This window comes from Papio anubis, chromosome 10, assembly GCF_008728515.1.
Source record: "Papio anubis isolate 15944 chromosome 10, Panubis1.0, whole genome shotgun sequence".
NCBI classification, from domain to species: Eukaryota; Metazoa; Chordata; class Mammalia; order Primates; family Cercopithecidae; genus Papio; species Papio anubis.
The window spans coordinates 113,632,052-113,656,992 of record NC_044985.1 but is presented as its reverse complement, the minus strand read 5'-3'; the positions used below and the strand labels follow the sequence as shown (position 1 = coordinate 113,656,992).

At 38.0% G+C, this 24,941-nt stretch overlaps 1 protein-coding gene across 24 annotated transcripts in view; it reads left to right on the top strand.

Moving 5' to 3' along the window:
• Positions 1-24,941, top strand: part of TRIP12 (thyroid hormone receptor interactor 12) — a 152,837-nt gene that overhangs the window by 49,046 nt on the left and 78,850 nt on the right. For 13 of the 24 annotated variants that reach the window (XM_003908043.4, XM_021924062.2, XM_009183260.3 and 10 more), the window contains exons 3-4: positions 13,362-13,487; positions 14,320-15,122. In XM_003908043.4, the coding sequence (XP_003908092.1) occupies positions 13,362-13,487; positions 14,320-15,122 (929 nt within the window). The remainder of the gene's footprint in view (positions 1-13,361; positions 13,488-14,319; positions 15,123-24,941) is intronic. The other 11 variants (XM_017947046.1, XM_021924071.2, XM_021924068.2 and 8 more) reach the window with 2 other exon arrangements.

Genomic DNA, 24,941 nt, shown 5'->3' with positions numbered 1-24,941 from the left:
CTTTTGGTAATCATTTACAGATGGTGGCCAGATAATCCACAGAATGAACATATAGTATTTTCCATGGCTACTTTTTTCAGTTTTTGGATAGTTAGGTAGGTGTAGGGGAAAATTTTTTTGCTTATGCTCCAAATGTTCACATTTCAGATACCTCTTCAGGAAAGGGTCCCTGAAGTGAAGTTACTTGGTGCACGGGAGTTTTTTGTGAATAACTTTGTTGTGCATTAATTTTTTACTTCCTGTTTACATTATCACCATCAGGGGAAAGAATGCTTTTTCTCGTTCTAGTCACATTATCTGCATTTTGTATTTTTCTGCTAATTTGATAAAGAAGAAAACCCTTATTCTTGTTTTATTGCTGTTTCTCTAGTAATGAGGTCACATTGAAAAAGTAGTTTTAAAGAATGAGTCTGGCTGAGAATAATTTTTGATGTAGTCTCCTGTTCTATTATTTTTTTCTTTGTTTTTGTTATTAATCTCCCTTTGTACCACTGTACAGGAGAACTGACTTTTTAATTGGTTTAGCTAATCCTTACCAGTTTATTATGTAAAAACTACAGTCCTAGTCCTTAAAGGTTGATTTGGAGAAGTATAAGTCAGTCTCAAAGAAGCTTTAAAACAGTTGGCAAGACAGGAATTACCCATTAGAAGATAAATGACATGTACTGATAGGAAAAGAAGACTTGAGTCTTGTAAGTCCTGTAAGTTTATAGGAATACTTAAGAGTTTGTAGAAGGTGCAGAGTTTAACAGACTCTTAAAAGATAGGAAGATTTTTGAGTAAGAGGACATTTTTGACAGCTTTGTATTTGTATTTTGGTTCGTTTCTTTTTAAGGATAGAATCATTTTATATACTGTAATGTGACTTGCTATCTTCATTAACTGTATCATATGCATTTTTTTCTTTATTTTTTTTTTTGGAGACAGAGTCTTGCTCTGTCGCCCAGGCTGGAGTGAAGTGGTGGGATCTCAGCTCACTGCAACCTCTGCCTCCCGAGTTTAAGCAGTTCTCCTGCTTCAGCCTTCTGAGCAGCTGGGACTATAGGTGCCCGCCACCACACCTGGCTAATTTTTGTATTTTTAGTAGAGACAGGGTTTCACTGTGTTGGCCAGGCTGGTCTCACATTCCTGGGCTCAAGTGATCTGCCCCTCTCAGCCTCCCAAAGTGCTGGGATTACAGGCATGAGCCCCCACACCCAGACTCTTCTTTTTTTAAAATAGAGATAGGGGTCTTGCTGTGTTGCCCAGACTGGTCTTAAGCTCCTGGCCTGAAACAGTCCTCCCACCTTAGCCTGCCAAAGTGCTGGGATTACAGGCATGAGCTACTGCACCTGGCCTTAATGTAGGCTTTTTTTTTTTTTTTTTTTTTTAAACACTATCTGTCATTAATACTATATTATCAGTTTTAATGTCTGTAATTTTCTGTTATGTGGATATATCAATTGTGTGTATATATAATCACTTCTCTGTCATCATTTGGTTTCAGGTTTTTGCCATAGCAAATGATGCCACACCTGAACATTCTCGTTATCATTGTGAACTTGTACTGGTACTTCTCTAAGCTAGGTTATTGCAAGTGGAATTGCTGGGTTGAGTATGTTTTCAAATATTTACTCTTGTAGAAAATTGTCTTCTATAAGACTGCTTTCATTTGCATATAATTATAAGTTGATTGTACTAGGATTGTTGATTTTCCTTACTAATATTTAGTTTTTATATTTTCTAATTTCAAATTGTATTAGGCTTCAGCATTGCTGTAAAGGAATACCTGAGACTGGGTAATTTATAAAGAAAAGAGGTTTAATTGGCTTATGGTTCTGCAGGCTGTACAGAAAGTGTGGTGCTGGCATCTGCTTCTGGTGAGGGCCTCAGGGAGCTTAAAATCATGGCAGAAAGCAAAGCCAGCATATCACATGGCAAGAGTGGGAGCAAGGGGTGGGGAGGGGGGCAGGCGCACACTTTTAAACAACCAGATCTCAAGTGAACTCAGAGCAAGAATTCGTTCACCACCAAGGGGACTGGCATTAAGCCATTCATGAGGGATCCATCCACCCCAGTGATTCAAACACCTCCCACCAGGCTCTATCTCCAGCGTTTCAACATGAGATTTGGATGGGACAAACATCTAAACCATATTACTAATGTCTTTTGGGAAGAAGCCATACTTATGTTTGGATTAGGATCTCTTTTCTCTTTTCTTTTCTTTGACAGTGTCTTGCTCTGTTGCCCAGGCTGAAGTGCAGTGGTGTGACTTGACTCACTGCAACCTCCATCTCTTGGGCTTAGGTGATCCTCCTGCCTCATCCTCCTCTTGCCTCAGCCTCCCAAGTAGCTGGGACTACAGGTGTGCACCACCATGCCTGCCTAATTTTGTATTTTTAGTAGAAACAGGGTTCCACCACATTGGCCAGGCTGAGCTCAAGTGATCCTCCCCGTCAGCCTCCCGTAGTGCTGGGATTACAGGTGTGAACCACCGCGCCTATCTGGATTGGGATATTTTCTAGGGAAATAATGAAGCCACACTCAAGAATGACTCAGGACAAGCTGTCAGTGTACCAATCAACCTAACTTTCCTTTTTCTGATTTTTGAAAGAAGTATACGGCAAAAAAAAAAAAAAAAGATACAATGCCAAACTTACTTCATATCTACTGGTTTCAGAGACTAAAACTTGATAGTTTCTCTATTCTTAACTACTTAAAATACCTTGCAATTTCTTTCTTTAGTAATTTTGATCATGCCATTTTCCTTTTAAAACGCCTGCCTTCTGCATTTTAGACCTTATCTTACTGAAATTCTGCCAGTCTTTCAAGATCCATTCAAAAGTTTCCACATTGATGTAGTTTATACTCTTTTCCAGTCTTAGAAATCCTATACAGATCCCAAAGCATTGTAACACTTTGAGGATCCCCAGGAACTACAGACTCAGTATCTGTCTGGCTGCTTCCTCTCTGTTCATCTGTCCTTATTATGTCACTGCTTCTTCCTACCGTGTCATGTCCATCCAGGCAGATCTCACCATCTCTTTGTACACCATGTTTATTTCTTTCCCTGTGCCTTAAAGCTTAACTTTTAGGCCTCTCATCTTCTTAAGCTAGATCAAGCCCTCTTTCCTTTTGAATTATTAAAAAGATTATACCATTTTCATGGAGGTGGCAATAAATAATGTTCTTCATGGTTTTTGTTCTGCACGGCACCTCTCCTTAAAACAGTAGTCTTGTGGAATGGCTTCCCATGCATTTATGGGTAGTTACTCTGTTCTAATATAGTTTTACTCTGATCCTGTTAGCTATTCCTTAACCTTTGGTGAAAGCTAGGGGAATCGACAGTACTCCCTCTTTTTGAGCACAGTGATAAACCTGGTGTGGTCACATGATCAAGATGAGAAAAGTTGGAAGATTTAGCTTTTTTTCTTTCTGGTGACAAAGATGGGAAGATATGCATCTGAAGTTGCCAACTGCTGTGTACATGCCTTATGGAGGAAGATGGACAGGCGGAAAAGAGCAAAGAGTATGTGTGTACTAACGTTTTGGCAAGTTTAAATTCCTTAGTAGTTCTTTAAAGTTGTGTTGACTCTTAGCCTTTTCTAGGATTGCTTATTCCACTGTTGTTCTGATTCTGGAGATAATGCATGTGTTATTTTAATAATGCCTCTTTTGGCATTTTAGAGTTCTGCCTTAACACAACATCAGTGTCAGATGGTATTCATTCATTTGTAGAACACCATGTTAGTAAGCACCATGCTCTATAGTAGTTATAGAAATGAGGGTAGGGTAGGGTTTTTCTTTTCCTCCCCGGGAAAGAACCCAGAAAGCAACCCAGCTCGGTAGAGGAAGTGGGGATACAGGTTGTTATTAGAGTCAGATGAGAAACATTTCTAGAGATGACCTCATTGATCTGGGCTCTGAGGCTGAAGCAACAGTTGCAAAGCAGGTGTGGTATATGTCAACTATATTTGTCTTTGACATGTGGACTTATTAATTCCTTTCACAGTCTGGGTTTTATTTTGAATTTTTGTGTGTCATGTTAATTTGCTGGTAAGTGGTAGGTGTTCAACAATTACTAGTATGGGTTAGAAAAGGATATTTGTTTCCTTGGAATTTCTGGGCATAGAAATGTGACTTTCTCTTTTCCTGAAATGATGAAAACATGATTGGAGTAAGGAAGGGTTGAAATAGAGCATAGTTAAAATGGGCTATGTAGCAAGGTGGGCTAGATGATACTACAGGAAAAAAACATCTCCTAGATATTAGTAGTTATAATCTAGCCACTAAAAAAGTTGTCTGTCCGGGTCAGCGGTAAGCTTTGCTCCCATGTCTGCACATTCAGGTACTCAGATACCTTGATGTGTTGTCAAGTAGGAGAATATGGTGAACTGTACTCTTGACTCTCCAGAACTTCCCCCAGCAGTGATTCACTTCTATTCACATTCCCTTGGCTGAAGTAAGTCACATGACTGTACGTGCTTCCAAGTGGTTGGACAAGTACCATCCTACCTTGGCATCTGAAAAAAGGAAAAATAGAATATTCTTGAGATGTGGCTATCATAGGATGTTTATACATTATTTTGCATTCTTATTTGCATCTCTATGATAGTTTGTTTCCCTAAAGCCTACTTAGTGAACCTTGGCCACTGGTCCCGTGTGTTTTCTTCATTCTTCTATTTAACCAGTGTGAGTGCCTTCCTTTTATATTCTTTAATTCTTTTTTCTGTCCTGTCTCTTTTTTATCCTCTCATTTGTTCAGTCAGAAGCAAGTTCAAACTGATGCTTGTTTGGGAAGAGGAGAGTGTTATGGGGAGGCATAATGTGATGCAGAAATAATTTAATGCCTCTTATGACTGAATTTGAGCCCCTTGTTAAAAGTATTTATACTAGAATTGGTTGGGCGTGGTGTCTCATGCCAGTAATCTCAGTACTTTGGGAGGCTGAAGCAGGCAGATCGTTTGAGCCCAGGAGTTCAAGACCAGCCTGGGCAAAATGGCAAAACCCTGTCTCTACTAAAAATAGGCCGGGCGCGGTGGCTCAAGCCTGTAATCCTAGCACTTTGGGAGGCCGAGACGGGCGGATCACGAGGTCAGAAGATCAAGACCATCCTGGCTAACACAATGAAACCCCATCTTTACTAAAAAATACAGAAAACTAGCTGGGCGAGCTGGCGGGTGCCTGTAGTCCCAGCTACTCGGGAGGCTGAGGCAGGAGAATGGCGTAAACCCGGGAGACGGAGCTTGCAGTGAGCTGAGATCCAGCCACTGCACTCCAGCCTGGGCGACCGAGCGAGACTCCCTCTCAAAAAATAAATAAATAAATAAATAAATAAAAATACAATAAATTAGCCGGGTGTGGTAGTAAGTGTCTGTAGTCCCAGCTACTTGGGAGGGTGAGGTGCGAGGATCACCTGAGCTCAGGAAGTCGAGGCTGCTGTGAGCCAAGATTACACCACTGCAGTCCAGCCTGGACTAGAGACCCTGTCTCAATAAATAAATGAATGAGTGAATGAATGAATGAAAGAAAATATTTATGGTAGAATTGGCTGGGTAATTTGTAACTTGCTCTTTTCAGTGATAGTAAATCTTACTGCTCTAATTAGGCAGCCTGGAGTTTTAGCTGTGGAGACATGTGTGCCTGCTGCATTGGTAATGCTGAAACTAGCCTGTCCCATCAGGCCTTGGGGTCAGGAGACAAGATAATACGGTGCTGTGTTCAACATTGGCATGGTTGCCTTGTTCTAAGGAGAAGCAGAGGCTACTTTTGTGTAGTTGGAAGTTAGAAACATTTGATTCTTAATTGTACCCGTGTTAAATTTTTTTGGGGGGGGCCGGGCGCAGTGGCTCAAGCCTGTAATCCCAGCACTTTGGGAGGCCAAGACGGGCGTATCACGAGGTCAGGAGATCGAGACCATCCTGGCTAACCCGGTGAAACCCCATCTCTACTAAAAAATACAAAAAAACTAGCCGGGCGAGGTGGCGGGTGCCTGTAGTCCCAGCTACTGGGGAGGCTGAGGCCGGAGAATGGCGTGAACCCAGGAGGCGGAGCTTGCAGTGAGCTGAGATCCGGCCACTGCACTCCAGCCTGGGCAACAGAGCGAGACTCCGTCTCAAAAAAAAAAAAAAAAAAATTTGGGGGGGGGGGCCTACAAAGTAATAGTTTATATGTTTTCTATTAGTAATTTCCTTTGCACTATGCCTTATTTTAATCAAGTTTGGGATTGAGTCAAAGTCACATCATAAGCATACTGGAAACCTATAAGAAATTGTCAGCTGCCATAAATTGTCTCATATCCTTCAATGCGGATTTGCTTTCATTCTTCTGATATTCCAAACCACTTTTAAAAAGCTTTCCCAGTCTTGGAATGCCTTGTTAAAAGGGTTCAGTGTCACTTAAAAATACACATACAAGTGATTCTTATACTAACTGCAAGCTTTTCTATCACATTTGGAAGGGTGTTTTCTTGTAATACAGAGAGCAAAAGAAAGCAGAGGCTCCTTTTTAGAAGATTAATAGTGGTGCTTTCCTCCATTTTTCTCATACTATCTCTAAAGTCTTCCGACATTTATTTTGGCCGGGCACAGTGGCTCATACCTGTAATCCCAGCACTTTGGGAAGCTGAGGCAGGAGGATCACTTGAGGTCAGGAGTTCGAGACCAGCCTGGCCAACATGGTGAAATCCCATCTTTACTAAAAATATAAAAATTAGCGGGGCATGGTGGCAGGCACCTGTAGTCTTAGCTGCTCAGGTGGCTGAGACAGGAGAATCTCTTGAACTCAAGAGGCAGAGGTTGCAGTGAGCTGAGATCGCACGACTGCACTTCAGCGTGGGTGACCGAGTGAGACTGTCTCAAAAAAAAAATAAATAAAAGAAACTTTCCCTGTCTGACCATAGCCTATCCTTAAAAAAAAACAAAAAAACAAAAAGAACCCTATATATATATACTTTTTAAAATTTCAGTAGCTTTCGGGGTACAAGTAGTTTTTGGTTACATGAATGGATTGCATAGGGGTGAACATCATTTCATCCATATTTTCTGGTGTATCTCCATGTTCAGGGCAATATATATCATTTGTCAGTTACTGTATGGGTTTTATAATTGCTTGCCTCTACCTTTGCCTATATTTTGCTTTTGACTGGAAAGCTTTTTTTCCTCAGCTTTTCATTCTTCAGTGCCGGGTTTAAATGGTGTGGCCTATAAAGCTTATATTCTCCTGCTAAAAGTATTTGTTGGAAACGTCTATGGAGAGTACCTGGTAGATTACTTTGTTTTATGAGACTGACCTCTTGAGGACAGGGACTAGACTATTTGTTACCTATATTTATATGCCCCGTTGTGACTTGCGTATATTTGTTGGTGGCAAACCTAATATCTTTTGAAGGGAGTAGGTTAGTACAGTGGTTCTCAAGTCTATCAGAGGCAATGCTCCCTGTCTATAGTGTATATCATATAAATATCTTTATGTTATACTCTTTTAATATTTTCAAATAAATGAAGAAATAAAATACCTGTCTACCCACAGTTTAGAAATACTGATATAATGTTTCAGCATTTTACAAAGATAAACAAAAGGAAAATAGTTGATAACAAAAATAACATCTCAATAGGTAAGTGCTTGGACACAGTGACACAAAATTATAGTGCATCTGTATTTGGAGTCACTGAGTGTGACAGCTACAACAATAAACTTAAATGCCATAAGCAGCATTTTCATCATAAGGCATTAAAAATGGTGCCTGACTCTTGGTAAAACTGCCAAAAGAAAAAAATAGTATAATCGTTTGTTGTTGCATTCCTGGAAAATTTAATATGTAAGAACTGTGCAAAACAAATCTGAGAAATTGCAAGCATGTTTTTCACCTATGTCACTGCCACATTGTCAGGGTTTTTCATAAGGTTTTCATATATTACCAAGATTGTTTGAAATATATTGGGCATGGGACAGTTCTTCGTTGGGTCTTTTTGTTCCGTATGTTTCCCATCTTTACCTCTAATCCACACCTGCTAAATGGGAATAGCACCCCTGCTTCCTAGTGTGTGTTTCCAGAATGCTTCCTAGGGGCAGTACTTCTGCTGTTTAGAAATATTGCTTTACTCTGAATTATAGAATCATTTGAGCTAGTGTTTCACTATAACTAAAGATAGGAACATTAATCAGATGACTCAAGTTTCTTTTTGTAATAGAAATAGAAAAACAGTACATTTTACAGGGAACATTAGTGAGTTACTTATTTAAAGTGGTTTAAAGTTAACTTTCCACCATTAATTATTGAAAATCAATAGCTCTTTTAAAACATGCATTTTCCAGCATTTGAAAGAAAATACCTAATTTTTAGAAGACAAAACGATAATGTTATAATTGTGTGTTTAGACTAGAAAAGCATAAAAATGTGTCTGTATACACATACACAAATTTAGAGTTGTAATTAAACCCACGATCCATTTATATTTGGTAATATATGCATGTATATTGTGTAATATTACGTGCATATATTACCAAATATAAGTGGTAATATGTGCATGTATATTACATATATGCATATCATATAAGCTGTGAATATGTCAAATATCATAAGCTGTGAATATGTCTAGCATAAAAATTCAGGCAATTTAACACCTGTAATAGGAATTAACTAGCTACTTGTAACTAGCCAGTTTCCTCATCTTTCCTAACATTAAGACAGCATTGTGCTCTTTTTCTTTTTCTTTTTCTTTTTTTTAAATTGAGAGAGGATCTCACTCTATTGCCCATCCTGGAGTGCAGTGGCACAACCATGGCTCACTGCAGCTTTGACCTGCCAGGTTCAAGTGTTCTTCCACCCAGTCTCCCGAGTAGCTAGGAATACAGGTGTGTACCTCTACACCCAGCTTATTTTTGTATTTTTTGTAGACACAGGGTTTCGCCATGTTGCCCAGGCTGGTCTTGAACTCCTGAGCTCAAGCAGTCCACCTGCTTTCAACCTCCCAAAGTGCTGGGATTACAGGCATGTGCCACCACACCTGGCCCAATATTGTGCTCTTGATACAATGTTTAGGTCTCTTTTAGATCTCCTTTGGACTAGAGATGGTTTTTAATTCTGCGGACTACTGTAAAGGATTTGACTAAATAGCAGTACAAATGTAGGTGGAAGGGTATAGTCAATACTTTGTGCCTAAAAGTTAACACTCAGAGGCATTTGAGACTTCAAGATGATCTTGAAAGCACATAACCTGGAGTTGAGTATAGTCTGTTCTGTTGCAATGTTGGTTTCTTTAATGTGAATTGGCCCGTACACACTTGATAAATAGGGAAATGATGTCAATATAACGTGGAAGTAGTGTTGGTTCATAAGCAGTTTTTCCCACAGTGCTACTGTATAAACTGAAAATGGGGAAAGACCTTTCAATTAAAGAGGAAGATTTGGTAATATATGAAGACGTCACACACACACACACAACCTTGCAAATCTGGCAGAAATAATTTAGTGAAAGAAATAGCTATTCCGGTGGTTTCTAAAACCACCATACTTTGTACTGTCAAAAGCAGTCTCAGGAAGTTCAAAACCATGTACTCCTGTGTTTATAAAGAAAGAAGATAACAAACAGGAAAGTCTGCCCGAGAAAAATTATATTTTTAATTATTTTGAAGCTTTTTAAAAAATGCCTTTAAAAAGTTACACTTAAAAGGAGAAAATACAAAAATAAGTCTCAAGTGGATTTATTGGTGCAAATTTTGTTGGAGATTTAATTTTTTATTAAAATTGGTGATGTTTTTGTTGGGACGCTCGTTACAAAATAACATAGGTTTGTGTGCTCTGGGCTCAATCTTATTTTTAACATAACAGCCCTGTTATTTTTAGTGCGTAATTTTGCAGAGACATGAGGTTTTTTTCAGGAATACCCATATGTTGTTATAGAAGCTCCTGAACACATGCGTGCGCGTGCGTACGTGTGCACAAACACACACACACACACACACACACACACACACACTCTGACTCACCCAAATCTTTGGGCTATAATTTACGAAATGGCTTCATTCTAGTGTCATTTAAAAGAGTTTGTCATGAATTTTACTATACTGTTCTACAAATTTTATTTATAGTGGATATAAATTTTACTAGGTTTTAAAAAGATTATGCTTTTTAATAAAAACTAAAGTTGAGCATTAAGGCTTGCTAAATTAGAGAGGTGGTAAAATGAGCTCAAAGGAGGCATCCAAGGCTCTTTTGCCTCTGAATACTGTGATGTTCTAATTGGCTATTCCAGATTGGACATCATTATTTTATGCAGATTTACTTTGCAGCATTTTTGAGCATTAATAATTTATAAGTGGACATAATAAAATAGAGCTTCATTTTGGGAGGCCCCATATTGTCACTTCATGGTACCATCTGGTTGTCTATTCCTTGTTAGCCAGGGTTGGAAACTATAGCGCATGGGCCGAATCTGGCTCACTGCGTGTTTTTGTAAATGAAATTTTGATTGAAGTATAGCCACCATGCTTGTTTGTTTGAGAATTTTCTGTACCTGTTTTTTTGACATACAGTATTGCCCAGGAAGCTGAAAATATTTACCTTTCTTTATGGAAAATGTATTAAGTCCCATAGGCTAAACAGATAGCCAGAAGGGACAGTTAAAGATCAATATTTTATATGTTTAACATATACTTTTTAAACAGTCCTCAGTGAGAATATCACACTTTAAAATAATTTTAGGTAAGATCGGTGTGGGCATGGTTGATTTTATTTTATTTTATTTTATTTTTTGAGACGAGTCTCGCCCTATCGCCCAGGCTGCAGTGCAGTGACACAATCGCTTCTCACTGCAACCTCTGCCTCCCAGGTTCAAGCGATTCTTCTGCCTCAGCCTCCCAGGTAGCTGAGACTACAGGCACATGCCACCATGCCCAGCTAATTTTTGTTGTTTTTATTAGAGACCGAGTTTCACTGTCTTGGCCAGGCTGGTCTTGAACTCCTGACCTCATGATCCACCCGCCTCTTCCTCCCAAAGTACTGGGATTACAGGTGTAAGCCACCGTGCCCGGCTGGGCATTGTTGAATTTAAACCAGTTTTGTGAGCCTTGGTTTTCTAAATGATTTGGATACTGTTTACTTTTTTGTGGTATAATATAGAGAGTTTACCTGCTTAATTCTTAAGTTCATTGAAGGTATTAGTAAGGGCATGAGAAATAACACAGAAGTATCATTAGGTGGATCTGACGTAAGCTGTATACAAGTCAACAGAGCAATTTATTTGAGTTAGAGGAGGGCTGCTGCCCCAGTCCTCACCTTTAGTTTCATATGGGCCAGTTTCTGATGACAAATGGAATGAATCTGAATTTTTAATTGTTTTGCGCATTTATTTTTCACAAAGTTGTCTAGCTTTGAATGTATGTAGTTTTCTTTTAAAATGAGTTGTTTAATTATTAAGGAATGCAACAAGGTATATTTTAAATTATAAAATGAAATAAAGTAGAAAACGTGTTTTAATTAAAACAGCAGTCTGCAACAATCTTTAAGAAAATAAGAATGTGGAGGACCTGAATGACATAATTTATATTTCCTGTAGCTGTTAAATTCCATACTCAAAAAACAGAATGTTATACCTTTTTAGAATAACTATGGAATGCTTTCAAAAATAGTCTCATTTCTGAAGAAAAAAGAGTTGAACTCTGAGATCTGTTGGTAGAAATATAACAAAAACAAAAGCAACTCTTAGAAATTAAATCTAATAAGAAACTCATTGGTTAAGCTAAATTTTAGTCTGCAATGGGAGAATAGGAAAAACTAAAATTAATCCCAATGTATATGAGGCAGGAAAATCACGTGATCCAGCCTCAGTGACAGAGCAAGACCCTTTCTGAAACACCAAAAAATAAAAAAATAAAACAGCAACAACAACTAAAACACAATGTATAAAAAAAACTTACGAAGTTCAGCTTAGCTACAACTTTAGAAAATATGCTTCTTGAAGTATATGTGTCCCTTCATTACTAAAAGTGAAGACTAATACACTTGAAAGGCTCACCTAGAATTTTTTTTAAAGAAATTCGTCTATTTTAATAAGTCTTTAGAAAATACTATTACTTTCACATTAGAACTTTGAAAATAAAAATGATATGAGGGATCCAGGAACTATTTCCTTTCTTAAGAAGCTAATTTCTTACCTTCTTTTAAGACTCTTTTCATGAATTCTGGAAAGATGGAAGAAGGAATGATACAGAAAAGAGAAACCTTAGGTCCTCTTTTGGAACAGATGGTTGTACTTGTATTGATATCTTAAGAAATTTATGGCATCCTTAAAGATTGAGTTAGAATTATTTTGTGATGTTTTTAGTGACTCATTTCTAAGTTCTTTTGAGATGGTGTTTGGAATAAAAGCCTTAAACTTTTTTTAACAAGTAAATTTGGTATTAATGAAACTTTTTTCTAAATTTTCATTAGTATATGCTCTTATGTGGAAGGTGGACATCAGCTATGAATTACATAAATTGCATTTATTACATTAATATCTCACCTGAATGACAGCAGTTTTCTGGATATAAACGTATGTTTGTTTTTTATTGCTTATGTAAATCTCATGTAACCATTCCCCAAGGTCTAAAAAATAATCTAACTGAAAACAGTTTTTTCATGTTCCTTAAACTTGCTTTTAGAACCGTGCTGGCATAAGGATTTGATTTATTGTAAATATGATGTACCATATCAATCATGGAATTATTTGAATGTTTTTTGGAACTTTTGTGGTAAATTCCATATTTCTCCAGGACTTTTTTGTGTTCTTTCTGTTGACAAGTACTTTAAAGTTTTAGCAAGTATCACTATATTGATTTCATGTAGGTTGGTTTATTGTTTAGTGCTTGAAATGATTTTCTGTATAAAATCAGTTTGAGAATTGGTTTTCCTGTCTCTGCATTCACTGTGTTTACCTGAATTTTAACGTACGAATTGGAAATCAGTATCAGTGTGGGAATCATCAATTGTCTTTTCCGTAAGCTTTTAAAGCCGTTACAGTCACATTATGTATTAAAAGTAGTGTTTAGATCTAAAGTCTAAATTTACTTTTTGTTAAAATGTAGCATATTTGAATATCTGCACTAAAATTGCTGAAAAATGTGTTACTGCTTAAGCAACCATAACAACTCTGTGCAATTATGACTACTGGTGATAATAAACTCTTCGGTATTGGGGAGGAGGGTTGGTTCTAAGAGGCAACTTCTTTTTGCCAGATTATTTGGTAGAGTAATAATTAAAATTTAAATATTTGGAAAAAGGGTAGGGTCAACAATGAATTGTGGGAAGCTTTAAAAAACATATAAAAATATTTCACTTTCAGTATTGTATTTGCATCTCAGTTTCCTGATAGATTTCTGTTTTGATTTTCTGCTGACAGGTCACATTTAGGGCAGGCAAAACATAAGGGATATAGCCCTCCTGAGAGTAGAAAATCTAATTCTAAGGCACCCAAAGTGCAGTCTAATACTACTTCTGAACTGTCAAGGGGACACCTTTCTAAAAGGTAAATCTTCATGTTGCTTATACATTTTCAAGGCAGAATTATTTGCATTCGAATCATTGCGTAATATTAAAAACTTGAGGTTATTCTAAAACGTTATGATACATATTTTCATTATTCTCTAAGAGTAACTTTTAGGATTGACAGTTTATCACCTTTGCAGTGATTAGTGCAGTATACCCTAGACAATGAGTTTGTCAATGATAAAATGATATTTTTGTTTGGATATAAGATTCCCCCTTTGCTTAACAAACCATTATGGCCATATTTTATTTCTTTTTATTTTTAAATTTTTTTTTTTTAAGTTTTTATTGTCAGAGCCATAATTTAGGTTTAGGTCAGTGATTCTTAAGATCTAATTGGTAAGAGTCTTTGGAAAGCAATGTTAACTGAAGATTTGATAGTACTACAGTATAAAAACCTCTTAACCTTCATTTTGAAAGTATGTATGTTAATGCTTATTTCTTCTAAGCTTTGACAAAGCAGTTTTGTTTGTGAATAAGGCATCAATATTCTGGCTTCCTCTGGTACTGAACAATTAAGTGTTGTTTTTCTTGTAATCTTAACTCTTGTTTTGTGATTAGGAGTGTTAGTGTCAGTAATCTTTGGGCTAAAGAACACCCTTATCTTCTAATCAGATATTTTACTATCCAAAGTCACATCTGCCTTTGTTTTGTTCTTTTGTTTTGTTTTACAGATTTGAACCATCTGAAAACCTATGTTTAATACTGGACTTAGTAGGAACATACTCGTTCTTTATTTTTTGAAAGCATTATATATGACAGTTGTAAATATGACAGGCTGGTATTAACTGTTTTCTTATCTAACCTCTTAGAAGCTGCAGTTCATCATCTGCTGTGATAGTTCCACAACCAGAGGATCCAGACAGAGCCAATACTTCAGAAAGACAAAAAACGGGGCAGGTGCCTAAGAAAGACAATTCTCGAGGAGTGAAACGCAGTGCTAGTCCAGACTACAACAGGACCAATTCTCCTAGCTCTGCAAAAAAACCAAAAGCACTTCAGCATACTGAATCTCCCTCAGAAACAAATAAGCCACATAGTAAGTCAAAGAAGAGACATTTAGACCAGGAGCAACAACTGAAGTCTGCACAATCACCATCAACAAGCAAGGCTCATACCAGAAAGAGTGGGGCCACTGGTGGTTCACGGAGTCAGAAAAGAAAAAGGACAGAGAGTTCTTGTGTAAAGAGTGGCTCCGGGTCGGAATCAACTGGTGCAGAAGAGAGATCTGCCAAACCTACCAAGCTGGCTTCAAAATCAGCCACCTCAGCCAAAGCTGGGTGTAGCACCATCACTGATTCTTCTTCTGCTGCCTCTACTTCCTCCTCGTCTTCTGCTGTAGCCTCGGCCTCCTCCACTGTACCACCAGGTGCCAGAGTGAAACAAGGAAAAGATCAGAACAAGGCCAGGCGTTCCCGTTCAGCATCCAGTCCCAGCCCCAGAAGAAGTAGCAGGGAAAAGGAACAGAGTAAAACTGGTGGCTCTTCAAAATTTGATTGGGCTGCTCGTTTCAGCCCTAAAGTTAGCCTTCCTAAAACAAAACTGTCTCTTCCAGGGTCTTCTAAGTCAGAGACATCAAAACCTGGACCTTCTGGATTACAGGCCAAATTAGCAAGTAAGTTTACAAAAAGGTCTTTTTCTTTAATTAAAGAACGTTTCTCTTGGTTTGTCAAAAGCAATTATGTTTTAAAGTTAAGGGTTTTTTCCCCCCATCTTAGATAATCTTAGATTTATTACTGTCCATATAATTAAGTACATGACAGCATGTAATAACTGTTACTACATTTAGTTTTATGGAGACAGGTAAGGAATACTGCCTTCCTGTTATTACGAAACCATCACATTTTAGTGTCTGTATCTTTATTGGTCCTCGCTCCATCTCCTACTTCATCGATTTCCTAATATCAGGATGGGACATAAAGTTGGATTTTCTTCTATACCACATACAGAATTATCATTTAGTTAGGAGTTGTTGTTTTTAGTTATGAGTTGCCATGATCGGAAATCAAATTTATCTATGCTTTTTTAGATGGAGTCTCACTCTGTCGCCTAGGCTGGAGTGCAGTGGCGCAGTCTTGGCTCACTGCAACTTCCACCTCCTGGGCTCAAGCGATCCTCCTGCCTTGGCCTCCAGAGTAACTGGGATTACAAGTGTGCACATCACGCTTGGGTAATTTTTGTGTTTTTAGTAGAGATGGGGTTTCACTGTGTTGGCCAGGTTGGTCTCAAACTTCTGACCTCAAGTTATCTGCTTGCCTCGACCTCCCAAAGTGTTGGGATTACACGTGTGAGCTACCATACCTGGCCAAATACGTATTTTTTTATATTAGATATTCTTGATGTGTAGATACAGTGAAATGTTATTATAATAAATATACCTCAATATAAATTAAACCTTATTCATATGTAATATCTCATGGTCTTTAAAGAGTTTTGTCTAAAGATGAATACTTACGTTTCACTACTCTTATATACACTACTCTGTGTCCTGAGTGAGTGAGAAAGAATATTGCTCTCTGAAAGTTTACAGTGGAGTAGAAAGAATTTGTGTTTTGAGAATACATTCAAGCAAAGAAACCAAGTAGGTGGAAGAAACATAGAGTTATGTGCTTTCCTTCATGAGTCAGTTTTGGAGATATCCAGAAACTCTTCTCCCTCTCTCTTTACCAAAAGACTTCTTCAGGGAGCCAACTGCTCATCTGGGGAATGCTAGTGTTTTTCTTTTCTTTCCTTCTTTTTTTTTTTTTTTCTTTGAGACAGAGTCTCGCTCTGTTGCCCAGTATGGAGTAGTGGTACGATCTTGGCTTATTGCAACCTCCGTCTCCTGGGTTCAAGCAATTCTCCTGTCTCAGTCTCCTGAGTAGCTGGGATTACAAGTGTGCGCCACCACACCCAGCTAATTTTTGTAGAGAGGGAATTTCACCATGTTGGCCAGGCTGGTCTCGAACTCCTGACCTCAAGTGATCCACCTGCCCCGGCCTCCCAAAGTGTTGGGATTATAGGCGTGAGCCACTGTGCCCAGCCTTTTTTCCTTATTTCTATTCGAGAACTCTATAGAGGACAAATAGGATAATAAAGCACTTATCTACAATTTTTAAAAGTATTTAATTTTCATAATACCTAATTAGGAAGCTTGCTTTTAAGCATCTGTTCTTCTCTGATTGATTTTAGATCTACATTTGGGTAGGACTATAATGTTTTCTTGGCTTAAGAGGATTATATATAGTGTTTACTAGCATTCTTGTCAAAGTATAGCTCATATTGAATCAGCCTAACTTAATATTGAATTGGAGCTGTTAGCTCTGTTTAATTTAACACTGCAATGTAAAACTACTTTTGATTGATTCACACATTAACTAAAATGACAAGAATACTATTAATAGTAGGTACTATATAAAAAATTTTATGTTTAACCTGTATGATAGGTTATTGTGAAGTAACATCTTTTAGATTGAACTTTGTTCTGTTTTGGTATTTTAAATATGCAGTACATCTATATAAAATGTTTTAAGTTTAAAGGATTAAGATAGGCTAGATCAGTATCTTGAAGTGAGAAAGAAAAAAAGGTCCAAGTTAAAAGGACAACCAACTATTTGTCCTTCCAAGGCTTTATCGATAATTGGAGGTATTTATGTCAGCTTTTATACTGCCTTTCCTCCCTGTGTTTTGTGTCTGTCAGTCTGTCCATTGTAGTAGCTATGTAATATTCATAGTCAGTGGGCCAGGTTGAGTTTATAGCAAGCTATTTAGGATTCACTCCTCCTTCTGCCTTCCAGTGTGCCTCACTTGAAGAACTCATCTCTTAAAGCTCTTATATATAGGAGGGTTCTAGGGCCAGGCAATAGCAGATTGTACTTGAGTGTCATGGCCTTGGTCCTTTGTAGAGATCAGCTTTCTTTTCTTTTCTTTTCTTTTTTTTTGAGACGGAGTCTCGTGTCGCCCAGGCTGGAGTGCAGTGGCCGGATCTCAGCTCACTGCAAGCTCCGCCTCCCAGGTCTACGCCATTCTCCTGCCTCAGCCTCCCGAGTAGCTGGGACTACAGGCGCCCGCCACCTCGCCCGGCTAGTTTTTTGTATTTTTTTAGTAGAGACGGGGTTTCACCGTGTTAGCCAGGCTAGTCTTTTCTTTATATAGTCTGTTAACATGATTTTTAAAAGAAAACCCAACTCAGTGTCATTATGCTGCTGGTTTGATAAAAACCAATCCAGATAATTCCATTAAGCCTGCTCAGCACATAGTCACAAACTAATTTAGTATTTTAAAACTCATTTCACCATTATTTCATTTACTTTCACAGTATCTGTGTGTTCTATTGTCACTATTATATCACTTTTCCATTTTCACTGCCACTATCCCAGTTCTGATCTCTCATCGTAGCCTAAGCTGTTGAAACAAGAGAATGGAACCAGCGTTTGTTTAGCATAAAATAAGTGCCAGGTATTTTACATATGCAGCTACATTTTCTTTTCAAAAAAAAAATGGTACTTCAGGATACTTTTTAAATTTTTTTTCCCATAGACAGTCTTGCAGTTGGCTCACTGCAACCTCTGCCTCCCAGGTTCAAGCAATTCTCGTGCCTCAGCCTCCCAAGTAGCTGAGATTACAGGCGCGTGCCACCGTGTTTGGCTAAGTTTTGTATTTTTAGTAGAGACAGGGTTTCGCCATATTGACCAGGCTGGTCTCGAACTCCTGACCTGAGGTGATCTGCCCACCTCAGCCTTCCAAAGTGCTGGGATTACAGGCATGAGCCACCATGCCCAGCCTAGGATAGTTATCAAGGAAATGCATTCCGAGGAGATGAAGTAACTTCTCTGAGTAGTATACCTCATACTTGGCAGAGTTAGGATTTGAAGATGGGGGTATGTATGACCTTGAATGAAGCATTTTCTTTTTCTTTTCTTAACCCATGTTTCTGTGTTTTACTGTTGTAACATAATTGGGCCATTTGGAGATAACTAAGACTCTAGAGGAAGTGAAATTTTATTTGGTCGTTCATTGGTAGTATTGATTAAATTTAGAGGTGAATACTGTGTGAACCCAAGGATTATACCATATCATTCGCTATGTATTTGCTGGTTTCAAATAAATGAAAACATTTCAAAACAAAGTAGCATATATTTACTGTGCTTTTAAGTGCCTGACAGTTGTTCTGAATACCTTATGTGAGTCATCTTATTTGTTCCTCATCGGTCTTGTGTAGCAAGTTGTTTTTTGTTTTTGTTTGTTTGTTTGTTTTAAGATGGAGTCTTCCTGTGTTGCCCAGGCTGGAATGCAGTGGCACAATCTCAGCTTACTGCAATTTCTGCCTGCTGGGTTCAAGTGATTCTCCTATCTCAGGCTCCCAAGTAACTGGGATTATAGGCATGTGCCACCACGCCCAGCTAACTTTTTGTGTTTTTAGTATGGAGATGGGGTTTCACCATGTTGACCAGGCTGGTCTTGAATGCCTGACGTCAAGTGATCCACCCCCCGCGGCTTCCCAGAATGCTGGGATTACAGGCATGAGCCACTGCCCCCAGCCTTTGTGTGGCAGGTATTTTTATTCCCAGCTTACAGGTGAGGAAACTCTGGATCATTAGTCAAGTTACCTGTCTAGGGTCACAGAACTAAGAAATGATAAAGCTGAGTTAAAACCCAGGCCATTTGATCCCAAAAATTGGCCTTGAGAAGAGAATGCATAGGGGCGAACAGATGGGGCAAGCTCAGTCTGGGAAGGTTTCTTGAAGTCAAAACAAGGCATTGTGCATTTTAGGCATGATTAAATGTGTCACTTCAGGAAAGAGTTTACAGTAGAATTAATTGGCAGGTAACGTTTCTTAAGGATATAGGGGCAAAATGTGGTATTTTATGACTGTCTCTGGGTTTCAAGTAATGGTATTTTGAGGAGTAGAGCCAAAAATGTCGGATTCAAATCTTAGTTCTGCCATTTTTTCAGCTGGTAACTGTGGGAAAGTTTGTAACTTTTTCTTTGTAAAATGGGCATAATAGCTATTTGAGGAATAAATGAAAACATTAGAAGACTTAGCATAGTGCTTAGTGCACAGGATGCATCACAAAATTTAGGGTGTACAACTGAAAGTGAATATCTTAAGGCAGAAAACATACTCAAAGCATTTTGAGAATGGGGGATCAGTAAGTCCTGGCCATTGGTCAATTTTAAGGTAGCTGTTACATTTGGAACACCAGACTTAGAGTTTTTTTATCTCCTGAAAATCAAATACCACATGTTGTCATTTGTAAGTTGGAACTAAATAATGTGTTCACGTGGCCATAGACTGGGAAGGAGACGAAGGATGAGAAATTACCTCATGGCTGTAATATACATTATTTGGATGATGGTTAATACCAAAAGCCCAGACTTTGCCAGTAAGCAATATATCCATATAACGAAACTGCACTTATACCCCTTAAATTTATAAAAGAAAGTCAAAACTAGGAATATATATACAAATAAAATTGCATAATTTTATATATAAAGAAAAATGTAACCTGTATAAATGGATACATCAACATAAATGAAAACAAAAATGCCAATATTAATGCATGTACATTGCTTTAAAAAATATTATCTCCTCATTGTGAGGTTGGGCAAATCATTCAGCTGTAGTTATGATGCCAACCTTATTCCTAATCTTATTTGCAAAATAATAAGATTCCTCCTTGCGAAGCGTAAATGAAAGATTATATGTGAAAACAACTTTGAAAATCTAAAGTGCCATAGAATGCAGCAACATGTTGTAATGTACCATGTAATGTTGAAGTACGAGTTATGGTCATGTATGTACGTATTTATTTCATTTTTTTGAGTCGGAGTCTCATTCTTGTCGCCCAAGTCTGGAGTGCAGTGGTGTGATCTAGTCTCACTGCAACCTCCCCCTCCTGGGTTCAAGTGATTCTCGTGTCTCAGCCTTCCACGTAACTGGGATTCACAGGTGCCTGCCACCACACCTGGCTAATTTTTGTATTTATAGTAGAGACGGGGTTTTGCCATATTGGCCAGGCTGGTCTTGACCTCCTGACCTCAGGTGATCTGGCTGCCTCGCCCGGCCAGGTCACATATTTAAAGGGCTTTTGTATGTATCAGGGTTTTTTGTTTTAACATTAATCCAGAGGCCAGAATTAGATTCAGTGGGTAGATGGAAGTTGAGAGATGGGCTTCTGATTAATACAAATCTTAGTAGAATAAAAATCTAAAAATTATATTAAAAATAGAGTAGACCATTGTGAGAAATTTCATATTGGGTAGGTTATTTTATTTTATTTTGGATATCCTTTGTTTTCTTCCAGTTTTTAAGAATTGAACCTATTAGTTTGAATGTGATGTGTTTCCTCAGGTAAAGAGTTATTCTAAGACATAATTGGTCAGTAGGAGAGCTTCATAGTAAAGGAAATGGTTTAAAAATTGTAGGAACAACAGTATTTTTAAGATGCTTTGTGGAAGAACCGTTCCCCATGTTCAAGTATTATTCAAGGAGATTCTAGATAAGCAGGAATATATTGTAAGCTGTGGGAAGACTTGCAGTAACTTCTTAACCCAATAATTTGCAAATTAATTTGACCAACTATTATTTGGGAACCAGCAGTGGTTCATGGAATACACTCAGGAAATGATATAATACATTTAGTGAGGAAGCTTAAACAGGAAGACCTTGTTATTGTGCTGCTTAGTCAATTGTTGGTAGGCCAATGAACAAGTTCCTGGCGAGGGCACTAGAGCTGGCAGAAGATCTAGTAAAACCACTACTTTAGTGATAGACTTCCTGAAGCGTTGCTGCTTGCCGTCTGTATCTCATCAAAACAGCTCTGAGACAAAGGTAACAGTCTCCAGAGTACCCCAGAAAGAAGAATGTTATGTAACAATTTTTAATGATTTTTTAAAAAATTTTGCAATAATTTCAGAGTAGATGATGATGGTATAGAATTACAGGAAACAATTGGTGATCAAAATCTGAGTAATTATGGAACCTGTTTATAGAAAAACTTCTATTTCCAGACTGATGTTTCTATCGAAGATCTACTTTACTCTCTGTTTTTTAAAGTGGGCGTCATGTGCACATTATTAATAACATAGCAGGAGTTAACAGCTTACTTTTGTCTTGAGTTTCATATTCTCCTGATGACTTGCATATAGCTTGTGGTTTTTATCAGACCTAGAGAAGAACCAGGCAAAAGCCAAATTCTAGAAAGGAGATTCTGATTAGATGAGGAAGACATAGTGCTTTGCGCATGGAGGGAGGAAATAAGAATGAGTTGAGCAGGAGAGACGAATTTAAGTTAGATACGTGAAGAGTTGGGCAGGGAGCTTAAAAGGAAAAGGGTTTTGAGTGTCAGTTTTCCATCTTACAAGGCAGCTATTAAAGTAATTTAGCAACTTAAAAGTTACAAGTTCCAATATGTGACTGCTTTGAAAAATTACTAACAAATAATCCTAGTATTTTTGAGGCTTTAAAAAAACTTTAAAAAGAAGTTGCCAGATTTAAAAAAGAGATCATTTAATGGTAAATACAGCACTGACTTCTTTGTTAAGAAGGCTTTGCTTCGTATTATGTTGTTTGAAAATTATAAATGATCATGTTATATATTTGTATACAAGGTCAAAATAAGAATTAAATTAGCCAAATTATGTTTTACTCAGCTTACATTAGTAATTGCCCTTTATGTTCTTACCTGTATTCTGGAATGGTTTTGACACTCTGATTCTGATATGTTAGTTAAAAATAATCCAGAAAGTATCAAAATATACAAAGAAGAAAAATATAAAATCACTTTTAATTTCATTCACCAAGGGCTACCTTTTTTTTTGGTGTGTATCATGCCAAAATTTTTCACTTTATATTTATCACCACTTATTTGCAGTGTAAAGTGAAAGAGTTATATAAGATATTTTTTTTTCTTCTTCAAGAAGATAATCATAGCTTACTGCAGCCTTGATCTCGAAAGATTCAAGCAGTCTTCCCACCTCAGCACCCCGGGTAGCTGGGACCACAGGCACATGCCACCATACCCGGCTAATTTTTTAAAAAAGATTTTTTCTTGTAGAGATGAAGTCTCGCTATGTTGCTTAGGCTCGTCTCAAACTCCTGGACTCAAGCAGTCCTCCTATCTAGGCCTCCCAAAGTGCTTGGATTATAGGCATGAGCCACTATGCCTGGCCAGATCTATTATTTATTTTTTTTAAAGCAGTTTTTCTGCCACTGTGCACTTTTCTATAGCTGATTATTTTGATGTTTTAATGTCTAGATTATGTGCTTTTATATGTCTCTTTGTTGATTCTTCTCCCCCACCCCCAACTCTTTGATCCCTGTTGTGTTCCCCTTGTGGAAAATGAAGATTTTGCATTCTAACCTTACCCCACCCCGTTCACCTACTGAACACATACTGTTATGTACTTACCGTCTTCCCAGTGATGATCAGCACGCAGGGTTTATTGTATCATCAACATCTAAATATCACTTACACTGAGCCATGTAGGAACATTTCCTTTCTCACATATTTTTGCTTTTCCTGAATTTTAAATTCCTTTTTGTGTTTTCCGTACTTTCCCATGAACTTACTCAAACTCCACCCTCCTTACTAATTGTCATCATCTTTTCTCAAGCTGTCTACATGCATTTGCTTCATCTTCCTGAAGAAGTGAGGCCTCTGGATGGTTGTTCATTGCGCCTGGTTATACTGCTTTAGCCTTGGGATTTGCTTCAGTCTTTTTAGTTTCCCTTTTCTAGATTTCATGTCATCTTTCTTGGTTTCTTATTTTGGTGGAATATTTCTTCTTGAATCTAAGGAAAGGTATTTATGAGATTTTAATAATTTAAAATTTATTTTTTCAAAATTTAGATGTCTGAAAACGTATCATACCACCTGGATACTTACTTGACAGATTGGCGAATATAGAGTTCTGGGTTGGGAATTACTTTCCTTCAGAATTTTGAAGAATTACATAGTATCTTCCATCTTTCAATATTGGCACTGTTCCTATTTCTGATTTATTCCTTGATAGAGTGACCAGCTGGTTTTTTCTTTCTCTGGATCTGGGGCATTCTGAAGACTCAGGACTTACAGCTCTAAAACCAGGATAGTCCTAGGCAAACTGGGACTGTTGGTTACCCTGTACTTGTTTCTTTTCTCTTTCTTGATTTTCTATTGAGTGCTTGTCCTCTTAAATGGTCTTGATCTTACTGTTTGACATTGCTTTCCTTTTTTGTTCTGTTTCTGGTAGATTTCTACTTCATCTTCCAACTTTTCTCTTGAATTGCTTTTTTTCTCCATGTTTGCCATCTTTTATTTCCAAGAGGTGATTTTGTTTTCATTTCCCTGTGTATAGAATCATGTGTTTGGTTTATGATTGCATTTCTTTTTTGATGACATTAATGGTGAGTTTTCTTTGCCTGTGTGATCTCAAGTATTTTTTGTGTGTGTGTGGGGCCTGAATTTTGGATTGGTTTTTGTCTTTCATGCTAGGAACTTTCCTCATATTCTGGTAATTCTGGTAATTCCTGGTTGTCTCCTCATACTCAAGTATAATTCGAGACCAAAAGTCTCTTTTGTAAGCTCTGAGTACATAAGCGAGGTTTGACCGAGATTCATTGTTTAGTGATTGGTTGGGTCATTTTGTTGTAAACTTCCTCTTATCATTATTTTTAGATCTTTTTTCCTTTAGCTGGTAAAATTCCACAGAGAAGATTGTTTCAAACTCCTGCCTTAAGGTGAAACCTTAAGTTCCTGAGTTCTGGGGGCCGAGTGGGAGAAGAGGCCTCAGACGGAGGCAGGATAATGTATATTGTCAGACAGTATGTCTGTACTCGATTCCCTTCTCTCCCTCTTATTTTTGGTATAGTGTACCTATTTGTACTGTGTACTTTAGTCAAGGATTTCTATATTCTATACTTCCTATTGGGGAACCCGCCCCCAATAGTTAACGTGGGTTCTTTTCTGTTTCCCTCAGCGTCTCGACTGGTTTGAGAAATAAAGGGAAAGAGTACAAAAGAGAGAAATTTTAAAGCTGGGCGTCCAGGGGAGACATCACATGTCGGCAAGTTCCGTGATACTCCCCGAGAAATAAAACCAGCAAGTTTTTATTAGCGATTTTCAAAAGGGGACAGAGTGTATGAATAGGGTGTGGGTCACAGAGATCACATGCTTCACAAGGTAATAAAATATCACAAAGCAAGTGGAGGCAGGGCAAGATCACAGGACCACAGGATGGGGCAAAATTAAAATTGCTGATGAAGTTTCGGACACGTGTTGTCATTGATAACGTCTTATCAGGAGACATGGTTTGAGAGCCGCCAACCTGTCTGACCAAAATTTATTAGGCCGGAATTTCCTCGTCCTAATAAGCCTGGGAGCGCTACAGGAGACCAGGGCTTATTTCATCCTTTCGGCTTCCGCTGCGACCTCCAAAGGGGCCGTTTATAGACCTACCCTCAGGGCGCAT